Source organism: Clupea harengus, chromosome 21, assembly GCF_900700415.2.
Source record: "Clupea harengus chromosome 21, Ch_v2.0.2, whole genome shotgun sequence".
Classification (NCBI taxonomy): domain Eukaryota; kingdom Metazoa; phylum Chordata; class Actinopteri; order Clupeiformes; family Clupeidae; genus Clupea; species Clupea harengus.
This window is the reverse complement of record NC_045172.1, coordinates 18167840-18181095: the sequence shown is the minus strand read 5'-3', so window position 1 is coordinate 18181095 and position 13256 is coordinate 18167840. Positions and strand designations below refer to the sequence as shown.

The following is a 13256-nucleotide window of genomic DNA, read 5'->3' as shown; positions in this document are numbered from 1 at the left end:
TTTGCCTGACCTCAGTGTTTTGAAAAGTCCATGGTCAGGATGTTAGGAGTCCTTTACAATACTTTGGGCCCTGGTACGTAGTCTTCTCTTGTAGGTCTCCTGCAGAATAGGGAGAGGTGCTCTGATGATGCGGCACTGCAGTCACAGGCTGTACAGTTCCCATACCAAGTGATGATGCTGTCAGGACACACAGCTGATGGGTGCTGATGCTCTGAACTTCCTCAGCTGACGTAGGAAGTACAGTCTTTGCCTTGATTTCTTCGGTGTGTGCTGGGTGTTCACAGTCCATGTTAGATCGTCAGTAAGGTGTATTCCCAGGTATGTCAAACTTGATCTAAATGACTTAACATAAGCATAACATTATCGTATATTTGCCTCATTGTTCTTATGGGACGCGGCTATGTATACAGCACTATTTAGAATCCATTTAGCCCACTTTTGAGGATGTTCGGGTGTTTTCCTCTTTATCGGTAACGTTGAATCTAACCACGGGAGCCGCCATCTTGCCATTCTGTTGACAAAAAGCAGCTACCTCATTGGTGTAGAACGATCATGTGTCGAAAAGTGCCAGCACTCGCGACCAAGATCCTTGTGCGCTCTGAAGAAACTAGTTCGGCATAAAATATAGACGCACCAAAAATTGACTGGAAAGTCAGCGACGAACTTTTTTTTGGTAGCTAAGCACGACTCGTTCTTTTTTATGAGCTAAAGATTGTGTAGATGCGCGCCTGTGGAGCGGGTTGAAACGAAAACAGTGTTCATGTTGCGGCCTAGTAGAATTAAATGACATTAAGATGATCCTGATGTCAATTACAGTGGACATTCATAAAACGCCTATTATTTCAAAACATAAACAATTTCAATATTTTCAGAATTGAAAATATAATCCCTAACACCTTCATAAAGAAGAATCTATATGGTCATTGTTACACTCCAACCAGCTGCGGAGTGGAAATAAAATGGACCACCATGGACCACGCTTTTCTCCGTGCTAGCATGAGAATGTTTAACGTGACTAGCAGTATTGCTACATTTGAAATTACACATTACAGTGACTGAACACATTTAATACAAAACCCTTCCTTTTACTCCCGTTATGAATGTTACCTTACATCAATATATTTACAAGAATGCATACCTGCGGAGTGGATATAAAATGTGCTTTTAAGAAAAGACACAGACAGCGTGCTGCTTTCGTCAGGTAGGTAGCTGTAATGATTTCAGCACGTAGCTATCTCCTGCATTAGGTAGCAGCACATTCTCCTCACAGGTAGCTCCCTCTAGTGGTCACAAAATAAACTACATTCGAAACAATGCAGAATCCTGTTGAATGTGTTTGTGCTCGTTACAGTGTGCTTAGTACAATTAACTCATGTTGTTCTAGTTGCTGTATTCATTTCCAATTACCACATCATCATAATAAATAATAAAAAATTGACAATATTTGACATACCCTTTCTCCTTCCATAAAATGTGTGTTCCAATGGCGGCCATTTTGAAAAGAGAGAGAGGAAGTTCCCAGCAACCCACCCAGTCACATGATATATCATTAGAAAGCTCAGGATGTCCTCTTCACAGGACAGCAGGGACTAACAGAGTAGCTCAATAGAGTAACGGTGGAAACCCATGACAGCGACGCGATACGCTTCCATCACTTTGAGTGGGCGTGTTGTAGCGTGTGGAAATAGCATTTTCAAACTGTCAGAGACGACACCAAACATTCTGATTGGCCGCTGCGGAAAAAATCGCTCCTCATTTGCATAGGATTCAACATTTTCCAACTTTTATCGGTCGCGTCGCCCAAAAGGTGGTCTACGTCACAATGGATTGGCTCCCGTTGAAATGCATGGGATTAGAATATCGCGTCGCTCGTAACGGTGTCATGGGTTTCCACCGTAAGAGGGTATGCATGAAAAACACTACAGAGGACATAAGTATATGGGTTGGTTCTCAGGAGGATATAAGAACTTTGAATTAACGGTTATTGCTTAAATGTTTTATCGCGGAGTGATTTATTATTAGCTGTGAAAAGTCTGAGTTGGGATGTCCTGGGGTATTCCAACTCACGGAACGTCTCTCGTCCAATCAGAAACAGCTAAATAATTCGATAGAACCCAATTGTTTTATAACAATTGTTAACAACTACAGATAGCCACATTCTGTAACTACCCGTACTTACAATTTCACTCCTTGCATCATTTACTTTGAGCTAAACTCCTTGGCTATAATCCTGGCTGTCGTTGAAGAGCCGTTACTTGGCAAAGTGAGAAAACCAGCGCAGCAGCCTCCCCAATATCGTTTTATTATACGGCTCTTCAGAATGTTCCAAAAAGTTCCGTTGATTTGAATGGGCCATCCCAACGTTCGCCGGTGAATATTTCCTGATATTCACTGCTGCGAAAAGATATTGACCGCTGTCATTGGCAACGGGTTTTTTTGCTTCTAATTCACATCTTTCATATCATTCCGCAAGTAGTCCGGTCATTTAACGTAACAGACTCATTGTAATTTGAAGTCAGCAAGTAATGGGTTGCTACGCAACACCTGAAACTTAAAAGTTCTATTTGCTTGAAGAACTATTTATTTCTTGGCGGAAATCACGAAACGGCAACTAAATCATTAAAAAGAGGTATTTTGGAGGAATGTCTTCTATAGTTTTTGGCAAGTAACCGTATAATAAGCGGGATAATGTATTGTCCGTCGGTCATAATCCAAAAATAAATCCCTTCAGGACGAAGTAACACCCCTCCGCTGCGCGTCGGGGTGTTGTTCGCCCCGTCGGGATTTATTTTTGGATAATGACCTCCGGACAATACATTATCCCTTACATATCGTTAAGTATGATGATAGGCTATTGGATTGTAATTTGAAGGGGGAGAAAACATACAAATCAGAACGCACGCACATATGTAGCATGTTAGAGTTATAAATAACTTGTCCATGTGAGAAACAATAGTTTAATTTATTATACGGCTCTTCAGAATGTTCCAAAAAGTTCCGTTGATTTGAATGGGCCATCCCAACGTTCGCCGGTGAATATTTCCTGTTATAAAACAATTGGGTTCTATTGAATTATTTAGCTGTTTCTGATTGGACGAGAGACGTTCCATGAGTTGGAATATCCCAGGACATCCCAACTCGGACTTTTCACAGCTAATAATAAATCACTCCGCGATGAAACATTCTATAGCACGTTGATACAATTAAGCGATAACCGTTAATTCAAAGTTCTTATAATTCCAAAAGACGTTGACAATGGAACTATTTTTTTGTTGCGGAGAAACAATGGCGAAATAAACATGTTTTAATCAATAACTTCGTGTTTAAATGTTAATTGGTTGACTATAAAATTGTTTTATAAAAGCAATATAGTACTCGTGCGAGTGGGGTAGGTAAGGGATATTCCCACGGGTGTTGTTGCCTGCGCCACTCGGCCTCCGGCCTCGTGGCTACGGCCGAACACCACCCGTGGGAATATCCCTTACCTACCCCACTCGCACTCGTACTATATTGCTTAAATATTCACCGCTGCGAAAAGATATTGACCGCTGTCATTGGCAACGGTTTTTTTTGCTTCTAATTCACATCTTTCATATCATTCCGCAAGTAGTCCGGTCATTTAACGTAACAGACTCATTGTAATTTGAAGTCAGCAAGTAATGGGTTGCTACGCAACACCTGAAACTTAAAAGTTCTATTTGATTGAAGAACTATTTATTTCTTAGCGGAAATCACTAAACGGCAACTAAATCATTAAAAAGAGGTATTTTGGAGGAATGTCTTCTATAGTTTTTGGCAAGTAACCGTATAATAAGCGGGATAATGTATTGTCCGTCGGTCATTATCCAAAAATAAATCCCTTCAGGACGAAATAACACCCCTCCGCTGCGCGTCGGGGTGTTGTTCGCCCCGTCGGGATTTCTTTTTGGATAATGACCTCCGGACAATACATTATCCCTTACTTAATGACATCGGCAAAATAAAAAAAATTAAAAGATTTTTTTTTTTTTAAAGCCAACATAGTGCAACACCAAGCGTACCAGGCGAGCTATGGCAGTGGCACTGGAACTGTTATCTCACTTGCACAAAATGTTCAGCATTAAGGCTTCGTCTTAAGTGCTTGAGAGTAAAACCGAAAGTAACAGTTGTGCTGCAGAATTTGGCCTACACAACACTCTTGCTTCACATAAGAAAACGATCGAAGGAATAAGAGCTAATCTGTGTTCATTAAGTGGTAAAAGGTAGGACTGTCATTTGGGTTTTTGGGGTTTATCATTCAGGTATGGGATGTTATTTGAGTGTCATGAGTAGGTGTCATGGACAAGCTTGTTGTGCTCAAAGATATTTACAACATACTAACACTGCTCTTCCATTTCTCACTTCCACGAATAACAGTATAAAACATAGATATCTATGCATTTATTTAGAATGGGTGTTCTGCATCGTTGGGGAAAATAGTAACAGGTTACTTTCGTCCCTCCATAGAGATTTGCCATGATAGCCTAGCTAGTATTCGTAAAGTTTGGGATTGTCAATAGCACTAAGTGGTCTACGGAATAAACATGAAGTTGAATCTTTTTTTATGAAAACAATTCTTTAATACTCAAAAAAATCAACCGCTGATGAAATTTGCATAGAACCTCAAACATGGTTTATCGGCTATAACTCTAGGATAAAAGGACATAACAGGTAGGAATTTAGCAGATAGATGAAGGTTATGTTTTGACCCACGGGTGTATGTGTAAGATTTTGGTTAGAGTAATGCCAGAATGTATGGCTGTTTAGCAACATTTTACTTAACCACTTCATCTGACATCTTACAATTGTCCGCTGATACAGCTGACCCCGACAGGGGGAAGTTCTAATAAAGGCATTCACAGCATTTAGATGAAAATCAGAGGAAAAGTAAGGATGTGATTTAATGGGTTAATTATATCTAATTAAACGTGAGGTAAATGTGATATATACACTGTATATATATGATATGATAAAATGAAAGCAGTCACTTTAGCCTATTTTTATTGTCTTATTTTTATTTTTTGCTACAAGGCACGAGAAAAAGTGTTACAACTACACTTGGTCTCCCCCTGAATGGCATGTCTAACCAATAATTGTTAAGCACCACATCATACATGGCTAAGAGCTTACACAGACTGGAGAAATTATTAATGTCATCAGGCTTAAATATGTACGGTTGCAGATACAGCTATGCCATTTAGGACATTTAGCAAGCTATTTATGAGGCGTTTATATTGAATATATGTTTCTATTGTCTTTTTACTAGCATATGAATGCAGGAAAAGGTGGAAGTCACTTAGAGACACCTACAGAAAAGAGAGGAAGGAAGCAGAGAGAAAGGGGGGTTCTAGTATTGTAGAACAGCTTAGTGGGTATACAGTGTGCTCATAGGTTACTATTACAAGGGTAAGTAGAGTAATGGAACAGCAAACTATGTTGGTGGTGTCAATTATTTACATTGCAGGTAAAGCTAGCACATGGGGTAGAATAAGTGCATGACAGTCTGGTGGGAGTGGGTAGGTGTAGGTTGAGGGTTTCTGCAAGTAGGATACTTAGTAGTAGTAGCATGCCGCACCCATGCAGGATCCGTAAAGGCCCTCCTTCACGGTACAGCATGCACTGTCTGTAGCCCCCACTCCTGCTAAACACAACAACATGGCTAACAAGAAGAAATGTTTGAATGACAGAAGAACGTTGCGACTAGTGACAGGTTTTTGATGCATTATTCATGACTATGGAATGTACTTAAAAGGAATATGTTTAGTCTCGATTTGAAGATGGAAACGGTGTCTGCTTCTCGGATGGAGGCAGGACGTTTATTCCACAGGAGGGGGGCTCGATAAGAGAACGCTCTATTGTGCTTTATGATATTCTTGGAACTACAAGGAGACCTGCACTCTGGGAACAAAGTGGTTTTGGTGAGCAGTAGGGGACAACTAATTCTTTGAGGTAATTTGGAGTTAAGTTGTTTAGGGCTTTGTATGTTAGAAGGAGTACTTTGAAATAAATTCTACTTTTGACAGGGAGCCAGTGCAGAGAGGCAAGTACAGGTGAGATATGTTTATTTTCCTATTCGGCTCTACCAATTTAGTTTAATTTTCGCCAACGTTGCGAAATGTGGCATTTTTCCTTGGCGAAGGTCTGCACTCTGAGGGAAATTCTAACAAACTCCAAAGATGTTCTGTGGATCTGAATGTTGTTGGTATTTTTTTTAGTACCAAAACATTTGTGGAGACTCAGTCAGAGAATGATCAATCAGGAAACAGGCTTTATTCTTGCAATGATATTCATCAAGGGAGAGAAGAAGGTTTCACTCAAAAGATTCACCTAGGTCTCTGATTAGACATTGACGTTTAAGTATTCTTCATAGCATAAAGGGGTGTCACCCAATAGCCGCGACTCCACATGAATATGTATCAGCCTGCGTCCACTGAGATCACAATGTTGGTTCACAGGGGAAGTTGTTGATGAAGACATCCAGTTGTGACCAAATGTCTTAGAGGCCTGTATTCATGGGGGTTGGGGGTATAAGGTATACAAAGACACTTTGATATGAACTGAGAGGAGAGGTGGTGAAGACACCTATGACCTCACACCTCTCTAGGGCCTCCCATATAGCCCTTACATTTTCCAGTTAAAAAGCAACAAATACAATTTAATAAAAGATTAATTGGATTATTGATTATTTTCAATCGTTATTAACCCTGATCCTTAATTCAGATTTGCAACTCCTTCAATGTATAACATGCATGTAGTCAGCAGCCCAGTAAACCAGTTTTGAAAATGATGGGCAATTGAAAGGCATACCATAATACAGTTCACATGAGCATATTGAACCACAGGGAGCGTACCGAACGGTTCAACAATATACCGTGTATCATTGCATCCCTAGCACTTAGGTATGTGTATTCAAACACTGTACATTTAAATTGCTCTGGAACGCTGTTTTTGCCATTGTTCTGCTTTAAACATCGCTAAATAACTCATGTTTTGGCCGTTTTAAGAGTTAACACCGTCAATGGATGTGTCAGGACATCAGGTGCATCCCATAACTCGCCGCCAGTGGGCGTTGGCCTTTACGTACGTGTTGCGTTACTTTCGTCCCGGCTCTCCCCTTCATACATCTGTAAGTGGCTGTCTTGAGCCTTGCCTCAACATAGCCTAACTCAGGAGCTGGAGCCCAGAGTGTTGCGCAGGGATATAGTCTACATCTAGCCTAAATCATCATCTCCGACTAAATGTTGGTGACTGATAAGTGTGAGTGCATTTGCTCAATGTAGTTTCTAAGCAGAAATCAGCAAAAACGAATGAACAGCAATTACAACAGAATCATGCATTAGGCTTACATCACCTGGAAAGGCCTACACTGATTCCCCTCTCTGTCAAAGGGTTAGGCCATATGTTCAGGTTTAATTGTAGGTCTACATGAAGTTAACAGTCACCAATGGATATTCTTGAATTAGCCTGTAGTAGGCCTAAATGCCTATATGCCTATTTCAGACATGTCTGACTGTAATTCATGTGCGTTCTCTTGTCCACTAAGATGGTTAAGGTATTTTTCACTTCCATTGGATATGCTGGGAGGTACCTTGGAGAGATCCAGACCGATCTCCAAAAACGACTTTGTGTGACCGAAGTCAGTGATGTACAGGAATGTGATGTCATCGTGGCCCTTTGTACAATCGTCTCTCGAGCTGGAACTGATGTTGAGGCTGCACTGAATGTGATTCCAAGTAGGTTATTCATCCTGTTTACATATAAAAATGCTGTAGAATGCTCTAGAAATCCTTCACGTGCCCTCTTTTTTTCAAACTCTGATAATGGACACATACATTTTATAGTAGCATAATTGACTGGTTTGTGTTGTGTTTCATGCATTTTCATTGCAATATGCTCACAATGTCTTTTCTACCTTTAAGCCTCAAAGCCTACACTTCTTATGGTGTTTCACCACACATTCAACCGGGACGACATAGTACCCGACACCCAGAAGTATGTCGAAGGGAGAGGAAAGACGGTAGACCTGCTTTTCAATGAAGATCAAGGACTACTTTTTTGCAGAAGAAATGAAGACTCCAAGGGAAGGGCTGCAGATTTCCTTAGCGGATATGACACATCTTATCCTAGATACAAGGTGCCAAGTGCCGTAAATTATTCGCGTATACACAAGGTGCTGCTCCTTTGTCTGCTTGTTTTGCTTGGCATTATAATCATTGAGCTGGCAGTTTACGCTGTAATTGCGGTCACAAAAGTTTTGTGTTATCTTGAGCTACTTAATATGTTTAGATGTATGTTTGACTCAATTTCCCATCATGCATGGAACATGTCACTTCCTGTTGAGCGTTTGGATGAATGACTGGATGTCTGCGTGAGTTCAAGTTAAGCTAGGTTTGTTAAAGACAATACAAGTTGTAATATCCTCTTTTATGCTCTCTGAAGAACTGCAAGTGGTAATATCTTCTCTTAGTCCACAAGCAGGCAAAAGTGGTATGTTATGTTTTGTTTGGTTATTATTTGAATAACATTTAAGATTGTTCTTGTGTTTATGAACGTATGATTGATTGCTGTATGTCTTTTATTCATTTCTGTATAGTTCTACGGTGTTTTGGTGTCTGTGTTTGTCGGCGCAATAAAGAACCTGGACCTTGGATATGTGACTTAAGCGGGATTTATGGTTCTGCGTTTTCAGAGACACGCAGGGACACGCACACGCAAGAGCCCCTTGCGTGCCCCTTGCGTGCCCCTTGCGTGCTTTCGTACATCTTCTTGCGTGCGTCACCCAATTTTTTTAACTATCCGACAAAGCTACGCAAGAGAAGGTACACCTGTCAATTCTCTCGCCTTTTATCTTTCACCTTTGAATAATGTAACTTATAAACACGTCGTTTTAAAGCGCTGTGGCCGTCCTTAAAAGATGTGTCAATAAACGAACCTCTGCATCATGTGAAGCAGACACGTTGACTTCACTACTTATTAAGATATTTTAAATATGGAATGTTCAATGCCTTATCGCGCTGATGTGTCCGAGCCAGAGTATGATCTCTAAATATTTGTCCGAACCCGGCCCGGCGGGTCCCGTCGGAAGAGGTGAGGAGATATGAACATTTATACAACCCCAATGATCAATGATCAACAACATCATCCGTCTTTGTCTCTCGGTTGCCATCGTTCACTGTGTATGTGGACAACAAGACCGGGTAAATAAACAAACCAACCACTTCCACGCCAACAGATGTCATGGGATAGTAGGCAATCTCTAAGGTCGTCTTCGACAAAAAACGTTACTCCACCTCTTGTTCTGGCGGTGATTTGCTTTGCAACACGTGCAACCCTTGGAAACCATGCGCCGGCCTTAACCATATGCTTCCAACGCTTTGAGTGGGCGTGGTGTAGCGTGTGGAAATAGCATAACAGACTGGACTAGTGAGCTAGTTTGCAGGCTAGCCAGTTAGTAGGCTATCTAGTCACTTGTAGGGTGACCAGATTTGAGTTTGTGAAAAAGAGGACACTTCGTCGCAGGACCCCGCCCCCTCCCCCGCAACGGAGTTTTTGGACATCTTTTTCACATGCAGATGACCCCGCCCCCTCCCCCGCAACAAAGTTTTTACATCTTTTACACACGCAGATGTCATGTACTATTGTAAACGATGCAACTAGTGGAAGCGGCAAGGTGCTCATTGTTGCCAGATTGGAAATGGCATATCGTATCAAAGGCTCAAAATTATCGTATTTGGAGGATAATTATCATATCTGGCAACACTGGGAAGGCGGTCGACCAATGACAGCTCTCTCTACAGTCAGAGCTCGCGCAAGAAGGTTGAACGTAAGGGAGATACCCTTTCCAAAACTTGTAAGGACGTAATAACTAGTTTGTGAAAGACCCAGAGAAACACAAAAGTCCGACGGGGCAAAATCCTGGATGATTTTGGAGTCCCTGCTGTACCCATTTTTTAGGTCTCGAAAATAGGACATGTCCGGGTAAAAGAGGACGTCTGGTCACCCTAGTCACTTGTCTTTATATCAAAACTGTCATTCTGTTCAAATAAGCCCAGGATTAAATATATAACATAACAGGAACAACAACAAGCCCTTACAAGGCCATCCCAGCCTTTCTTTTTAGCAAATTAAACGACCAAACGACGCCCCAGTCCTGCAATTTTCAACCGTCAGAGACAACACCAAACAATCTGATTGACTGCTGCGGGGGGGAAACGCTCCTCATTTGTTCCTCAACTTTTTTTCGCTCGCTCCGCCTAAAACGGTGGTCTACGTCACAATGGATTGCCTCCCGTTGAAATGCATGGGAATTAGAATTACGCTTCCAACGCTAAGCTGTCATTGGTTCACACCGTAAGGGCTCTGCTGGTGGTCTGTGCATGTTTGAGGTCTCCCTGTGGTCCCTCCATGTCTGTGAAGTGTGAGGGTGGATCAGGTGGATACGTGTTTTAACTCTGTGGGTATGCAAGATTTGAGATGCTGGTTTGTGTGAGATGTGAGTTTATGTCTGGTATGCATGAAATCTGTGTAGAGGGGTCCTGGTTGAATGTGAAGGATGGATGCTTTTGTCCCGGGGTTGATTCTGGATTGTGTTTGCGAACTTGAGTGGTCTGTGTAGAGCCATCGGTTGAAATGTGAGTTGCCGGCAATAGTATGTTCATATTTCATGGGCTCTACAACAACAGGTCAGCAGAGACGTTTTTCATTACACTCACATATGACAACACACACATTTTGAACAAGACATCTGTGACATCATCATAATATGACATGCTTTTCTTATCAATTTGAGCCTGTTTAACTCACAAACAATAGTTCTGTGTGCTCTCATTGTGTGTGTGTGCGTGCGTGTGCTTGTGTGCGTGTGTGTGTGTGTGTGTGCGTACTAAACAGTAGGACTCTGCCTCCTACTGTTTAACAGTGACAGCTACACCATAATCACACACAGTGTGTGTTTGTGTGTGTGTGTGTGTGCGTGTGTGTGTGTGTGTGTGTGTGAGGTCGCCTAATCCTTGGATCCACAGGTCATCCTCAAGCCTTTCCTCTTTGATCTGCATTAAGTCGGTATAAACGGTATTGTTTCGAGTCCTGGACTCCAGTACTACTACACTGAAACTAGCTGTCAAAAAAATATTTTGTTCACTGTAAAATTTTTATTTAAAAAAATACGAAAGCTAAATAAAAACTACAATGAACAATGCCAGACAAAAGACAAAATAGAATTGCAGGTCAAATCAGCTTGATTTTCGTTTTCCTCCTTGATTTGCACTGTGGTTGTTATACCACTTTGTCCTGCTCAGTTTGACTTGAGACACTAGCCTAATAAGGAAATAAGGAAAAAATCATATTTGATGTTATGTATTCTCTCATCCTATCTTTCAGCTTCTATAAATCAAGGCTTTCTTCATAATACCTGAAAAACTACAAGATAAACTAAACTGAAAGACTAAATCAAAACAAAAACGAACGAAAATTTCAGAACTATAATAACTCTGCATAGTGCATGCGACACAAAACACACAACGCATAGTTTTTCTACGATAGCAAACCACTCGTTAACTAGCTAGCATAGCCAGTAGGCCCTAAGCAGTGCAACGTTAGGTTGTGTCCACATATGTTTAGATAACGATATCAGTGTGACTGTGGATTAGTTAAGTAGATATTTCAGCTGGTGTTTCATTTGTGTTACGTTTTGTGTATGTGTATGTGTACGTATGCGTATGTATGTATGTATGTGGATGTCTGCGTGTGCACATATTTGCTTGCATGTGTGTAAGCATGTGTGTATTCTTGCTGATACATTTGTTGTTGTTGTGGTTGTTGTTGTTGTTGATGACAAGCCCCTAGTAATCACCCATGATATGTTTTTATTATTATTTAATTAAGTGGATTTTCACTGGTTGTCTGAGCAATGCTCAGTGAAAGTGGTGAGCTGTTATTCCCACAAGCCTCCCTCTCTCTAACCATTTTGGGAAAGAGAAGCAGGGATTAGGGGCCTCCAGTTTCAGTCGCTCATCCAGACTGCACATGTCATCCATGTGCCCAGCACGCACAGGAGAAACATAGTAAAAACCGTCTCATCCAGTCAGGGCTATCAGTTAATCTCCTAGTGGTGTCTGTGGTCTGTGGTCTGTGGAACAAGTCTGACACATGATGTGAACATAATAGATATCCGCATTAATGTGATACTTAGCATTACTTTTAACACCTGCCTTGAGTTCGAGTTATTGTTATTCTCTTGACAACCAGTGTAAACACCAGTTTGGGGGAGGTCATAAAATGGCTCTATTGTGCATGCAGTTTCAGCCTCACACATGTTCACCTGCGAGAAAACACTGCCTAGGGACGGAATAAATAGCCTACTGCACATCTAAATCGGTATCCTCCCGCTGGCTGCTGGGCTAACTCGGAATCCTCCCACACTCTGCTGAAGTTGTGTTAGGTTGTACAAAGAGCAAGCGTGATGTAGTACGCCCACGCGTCTCCTAGTGCTGCCTCGACACTGGGAGCCCTCTGCCAAAAGACCACGACACACTGCATAGTGCATACATAGGCTCAGCCACCATCTTGTCCTGAGGTTGCATTCTTTGAACAAATGGTTCCTTAGAGGTTCTTCAGTAAGGGCTATACATACAATTGCATAGACATTTTTTGTTGATGAAAGGGTTAGTAAAATGTTGTGTGAAACCATTCTATGTTGAACATTTCAAAGCTTCTCCATTGAGATAAGTAAAAAAAAAAAACGCTTAAAATGTCTTTGCCATTATTCCTTGATCAGTCTTTGGTGCATCCGATTCAGGGTGAAGTGTCTTAATGACCAGTCGGTTCTGCATGACATGTTTATGATAGACTAAGGAATAATCATAAAATTCAACTAAAACTACCAGGTCAATGCAGATTCCCTTTTGCTCATACGTATAGTTACCATGCAACTCACAGACCTATCAAATCCCAGGGGTCTGCAAAAGCCTGAATAAAAACGACTTACAACGGCTTAAATTATAACAGCCCCGGAGGACTGCATGATCGGCAAAAACGGGGGGCTAGGTAACATGAGGACAGATGTATGCCTGGTGTAGTAGAGAAACAACTGCTGCTAAAAAAAAATCCATGATAGTGATGTATTTAATATACAGAGTTTTAATTCCATAATGTGTAATAATCTATTCTGAAGCAAAGTTATGGGGAAAAGCTATAAGCATGCTTAACCGTCAGCTTAAGATGGAAACAAATTGTGGTGT

At 41.3% G+C, this 13256-nt stretch overlaps 1 protein-coding gene across 1 annotated transcript; it reads left to right on the top strand.

Annotated features, from left to right (window-relative positions):
- The first annotated feature begins 4003 nt into the window (after positions 1 to 4003).
- Positions 4004 to 8699, top strand: LOC116218188. The gene is made up of 3 exons (XM_031558692.2): positions 4004 to 4241; positions 7562 to 7751; positions 7938 to 8699. Exons 2-3 carry the CDS (start codon positions 7562 to 7564, stop codon positions 8372 to 8374), a joined length of 627 nt encoding a protein of 208 aa, XP_031414552.1. The 5' UTR covers positions 4004 to 4241; the 3' UTR covers positions 8375 to 8699.
- The last annotated feature ends 4557 nt before the right edge of the window (positions 8700 to 13256 follow it).

What these genes read in the sequence shown, in the direction of transcription:
- LOC116218188 (XM_031558692.2), top strand. Translation starts at nt 7,562, where the DNA reads ATGGTTAAGGTATTTTTCACTTCCATTGGATATGCTGGGAGGTACCTT. An exon ending in TGCACTGAATGTGATTCCAA is followed by an intron (nt 7,752 to 7,937) that starts GTAGGTTATTCA and finishes TCTACCTTTAAG; the next exon opens with CCTCAAAGCCTACACTTCTT.